We start from the raw sequence: 5071 nt of genomic DNA, 5'->3' as shown, positions 1-5071 counted from the left end.
TCCAAGAATTGCACACACAAAATGCAAAATGCCTCACATCTCTTTGCAAAATGAAGTACTGCATTCAAAATATCACAAACGCATCTCAAAAGCAATCAGTTGCAAACACCTTTGCCATAGTATTAATTCCTGTAAATTTTTTGTGTGTTACATAGAGAATTGTGTGTTGTGTTTTGCAAAACGTGTTTTATGAAATTGAAAACTGAGTCAAAGGCCAAGAATTCGTGTATTTTGCAGATTTGGTGTGTGGTTCTGGTGTTTGAGTGTCCGCTTTCAGAAATTGTGTGACAAGTAAAGATTTGGTGGGTAAGCAGTTGAAAGAAAAACTGTAATACAGAAATACATATTTCACATAAGTATATATGACTCACCTGCCATTGTTTCCAAAGTAAGCTATAAAGAAAAATATATAATTTTTGTTATTAATATTCACATTATAACAAACATACTATTTTATAATCTATATATGGCTCTTCGTCATTTCATATTACCTTCTCTTAGAGCTGCAAGGATGTTGTGTTTTCTCACTCTGTCTTCAGCTAGCAGTTTAAAGCTCTGCACACAGATGTGTATATATACCGTTGGCTTTATCTCCTTCTCCGCCTTCACTTCCATAGACATCCCTCAACTCCATCTCTTTAATCTGAGGGTGAAACTGGTCCTGGTGGTTGAGGAGTGAAATGTCCATCAGTTTGATTCCCTTGAAGCTTTTGTAGTGGTTTGTTTGTTTGTTTGTTTGTGTGTGGTATAAATATTTTTGTTACAGTATGAATCTAAAACTAGAGATTAGCTTCTTTTTACAGTAATTTAGATTTGCATTCATGCATTTGGCAGAGCAACTTATATGCTTTTAATGCGAACATTTTATTTATGAATTTAGCCTATGGCTTTAGCATTACTGTCAGCATCATGCTGTTAGAGCTACATTAATAATTATTTAATGCCCCGAGGTTTTGCTTGGTGCACTTAATTTTCATAAAATAAATAGGGGGAAAAACCTAATAGTCCTAAAATTATTTATTTCATTAAGCATAATTCAAATAAAATTTCATTTGATTCTGAGATTAAATATTACAGAAACTTTAGTGCAATAGGTAACTTATTCACATAGATACAGTAGATTGTCCGGATATCATGTCACAACCATTCAGAGTTCATTTTAGTGGCTCAGATTTCAATGTTAGACACTGAGTGTTTTAGTATTTGGGTTTTAAGCTCTGCAGCTAATTGCCTGTTAAAATAATAGCTGGTAAATAAAAGGCATTCTAGTCACGCAAGTGGCTTTATTAACTAGTAAAACAGGCAAGAGTTCAAAAGACACGAGAAACTCATTAGGTGACTTTTAACTTTTTACATAGACTTTAAACTTGACAGAAGATTTAAATAAAAGTACATATATGAAACAAACACAAAGAGATAAAATGTTCCCTCGTGGTCTTACAAGCATAATTAACTTTCTTCCATTGAACACTGAATGAAAAGTAGACATATATACATACTGGTTTGCAAAGACATACAGTATGTGAAGTGTTTCTAATCAGTATAAGAACATGAGCTGCATGAGTGTCAGGCAGGCACACATGGATCTCAACACTTTGTGTGCACAACTCAACAACAGTGATATGTGTATGTACATTAATATTCATTTAGAAAATGCTTTTATACAAATGAGGAACATTACAATTTATTATAAAGCTAAAGATATTCATAGCACACAATAGCATTAGCCTAAATATTTTAGATGAGTAAACAAACTAGACCAGAGGTAAAAAAGCAGAAACATATCATCATTATAGGAAAAAAAAATTACATTACTGTTGAGGAGAAACGGTAAGTGTTTCCCCTATAAATTCCCATGTGATCCATTTCAGGTCAGTGTAAGTATTCCTTACTAATTGTTAATGCAATATGCTATAATAACAATCATTGCTTATTAAAGGAATAGTTCACCCAAAAATGAAAATTTGCTAAAAATGTACTGACCCTCAGACCATCAAAGATACAGACAGATGAGTTTGTTTCTTCACAATGACACAATGGTTCATGCAGGTGTAGTGTAATTCCAGTTGCTTGCAAATCAAGATCAGCTATTATATTGCAATGGACTGTTGTTGCATCTGGGCAATAGGGTTTCATCTATTCAGTTTTTTCTCTTGTTTGTTCTTTTCAGAAGTTGTATTGCTGGCATGCGTGATCTGTATCTATGTATGTTACAGATTTGCATCTAGTCTCAGTTACAAGAGACATAAACAAATATGAGAAATTCTAAAGAAAAGATAAAGTAGCTTCTTCTCTCACCATTCACTTGAGGGCTGCGTGACAGCTGGCAGTTTCTCTGATTTAGGCCCAATCCAATTCTATTTTATACCCCTTCACCTACCCCTTGTCCCTTGAAAAAGAGTGTCAAGGGTTAGGGGTGAAAATATTCCCCTAATAATTGGGACACCACTACTACACCGTTACACGTCATCTAGCTCCTACAATACACCCACCTATACTGGTGTGCTGGTGTGCATTAGAGCCTTGCCATTCTATATGAATGCGCTGCTTGAAAAGTAGACAAATATACACACTGGTTTGCAAAGACATTGTCACGCCCATGGACAGTCTTGTGTTTTGTTCCTCATGCTCTTTCCTTGACCCAGTTTCTCCCGTGTGTAGCATTTGGACCAATCAGACACACCATTTTTCATTAGATTTAACAAATCAATTATTCATTAGATTAACAAATAGTCACAGACCCCTCACCCAATAAACATACTTGGTGCCAGGATGTCTGTGAACGACACCAGGCCCATAGCAACAATGACAATTCAGCCAGATCAGATAAACTTTACAACCTAAAAGTATGTAGAGAGAATCTCCCCATGGTTAACTGTTGTATAAATATAAGTACCTTTCACAATACTTATTATTTCAAAGTAGGTTTACAGGAAATGCATGTTTTCAGGGTTAACATTTTTTTAAAAATCCTTTAATCAACCTGAGGTGACTAAGGCCCAATCCCAATTCTATTTTATACCCCTTCCCCTTGTCCCTTGAAACGGAGTGTCAAGGGGTAGGGGTGAAAATATTCCCCTAATAATTGGGACACCACTACTACACCGTTACACGTCATCTAGCTCCTACAATACACCCACCTATACTGGTGTGCTGGTGTGCATTAGAGCCTTGCCATTCTATATGAATGCGCTGCTTGAAAAGTAGACAAATATACACACTGGTTTGCAAAGACATTGTCACGCCCATGGACAGTCTTGTGTTTTGTTCCTCATGCTCTTTCCTTGACCCAGTTTCTCCCGTGTGTAGCATTTGGACCAATCAGACACACCATTTTTCATTAGATTTAACAAATCAATTATTCATTAGATTAACAAATAGTCACAGACCCCTCACCCAATAAACATACTTGGTGCCAGGATGTCTGTGAACGACACCAGGCCCATAGCAACAATGACAATTCAGCCAGATCAGATAAACTTTACAACCTAAAAGTATGTAGAGAGAATCTCCCCCCTACTCAATTCTCTCTAAAACAGACACATACTGCTATAGGAAAGGACTTCTTTCATTAATTCATAGAAAAATTTTCTATGACCTTCCTATCATGCATATCCCCAGGTCATTGTGTATGATTACTATCTTCTTGTATATGGTCTTTTATATTGTATACTGTTTTATGCATGCTTATGATAGAACCACTCGTTCATGTAATCTTAATTATACCATGTTTAGTATCTATGAATTTGTCTTCTGATGATCTAAACGAGAGTGCATATTATATGTTGGTACATAGGCAACATATTAGTGTTCTAAGAATCTTTAGTAGTTTTTGCATCAACACCAAATCGAATTACATATGGAAAATACCATGCTCTGAGACAAAGTCGTAAAATTTCCCTCCAAAATGTACCATTCCTCACTGGCTCACTCAAATCCCAGAGGAGTGACCTCGATAGAAGATAAAGGCCTCACATCAGTGACCCGCCTTCAGTCTGCGGTTCTGTTCGTTTCTGAGAAGATGAGGATGTGAGCTAGAAACTCTTCTGCAACCCTTAAGTCTGCGCCAGGCTTCGGCCTTTTCTTTATATTCACCAACGATCCTTGGATCTCAGCCGGTGTCTCTCTTAGCTCTTCATCACCATCATCTGGGAGAAAACTCTCCCGACCACGACAGAGTCAGAATAACATCTTTTTGGAGTTCATTACTCTTCAAACCCGGAAGAACGTGATCACGACTCCTACACCACGGAACCTCCAAACCATCAAGACTTTCATCTGAGACTGCATCCAGATGCTCATTCCAGGCCAAGGCAATGCAAGTATCGTACATTTAACTAAACGAAACAGAGGTTTGGTATAATCAGCTCATGTCCCCGAACTCCTGGATATGACACTTCCTCCTGAGTTCTCGGCCCCTATCCTCTCTCCTGAGCCCGCTCCAGTGTCGGCTCCCCGAGCTGCCTGCTCCGCCATGGCTCCGCCTGCTCCACCATGGCCTCCTGAGCTCCCTGTTCCAATAGTATGTTCCTGCACAACCGGAGGCTGCAGTTTCAGGCACCGCATTTCTAGGACCCTATTTTTTTTGTAACAGCGCCACCTACCGAATTGGATGATATAGTGGAGGCTGCAGTCTCAGGACCGCATTTCCAGGACCCTGGTGGTTTAGTTGTAATAATGCTTGTACATGTTGTCAAAGATATTTCATCTCAGGAACTTCTTTTTTTTTTTTAGTTGTGTTTTTTTTTTTGATTCAGAGGTTAATTGTAATATGCTTTGTCACAATTTTAAATTTAAACAAATTAATTTACACTTAAAATATAGAGTATTTTAAAATGTATTTTAATCTTTAAACAACTGAAAAAGTGGAGTACTTTAAGTCTTAGTTTCGTGAAATATACTGTATATTACAAAAACGCATCGATTCGCTACAGGAGGCCTTTGTTCATCCCCCGGAGCCGTGTGAGACACTTTTTATTATGGATGGGTGCTTTTTATTTCACTTCTTTTGGACTGATGCACTGCGACACCTGCTGAGTGCCATTAAACAGCTTGAAAGATCAAAAACAAC

The 5071-nt window shown here is 37.5% G+C and overlaps 1 protein-coding gene across 1 annotated transcript in view; it reads right to left on the bottom strand.

Moving 5' to 3' along the window:
- LOC107571246 (Golgi-associated plant pathogenesis-related protein 1-like) overlaps positions 1-688 on the bottom strand; it is a 3229-nt gene extending 2541 nt beyond the window's left edge. The window contains exon 1 of the mRNA XM_016257563.1: positions 580-688. Within this exon, the coding sequence (XP_016113049.1) occupies positions 580-688 (109 nt within the window). The remainder of the gene's footprint in view (positions 1-579) is intronic.
- Between the last annotated feature and the right edge of the window lie 4383 nt (positions 689-5071).

This window comes from Sinocyclocheilus grahami, unplaced genomic scaffold (genome assembly GCF_001515645.1).
Source record: "Sinocyclocheilus grahami isolate Dianchi unplaced genomic scaffold, SAMN03320097.WGS_v1.1 scaffold1570.1, whole genome shotgun sequence".
Lineage (NCBI taxonomy): Eukaryota > Metazoa > Chordata > Actinopteri > Cypriniformes > Cyprinidae > Sinocyclocheilus > Sinocyclocheilus grahami.
The sequence above is the reverse complement of the archived record's forward strand: the minus strand, read 5'-3'. Positions and strand labels throughout refer to the sequence as shown.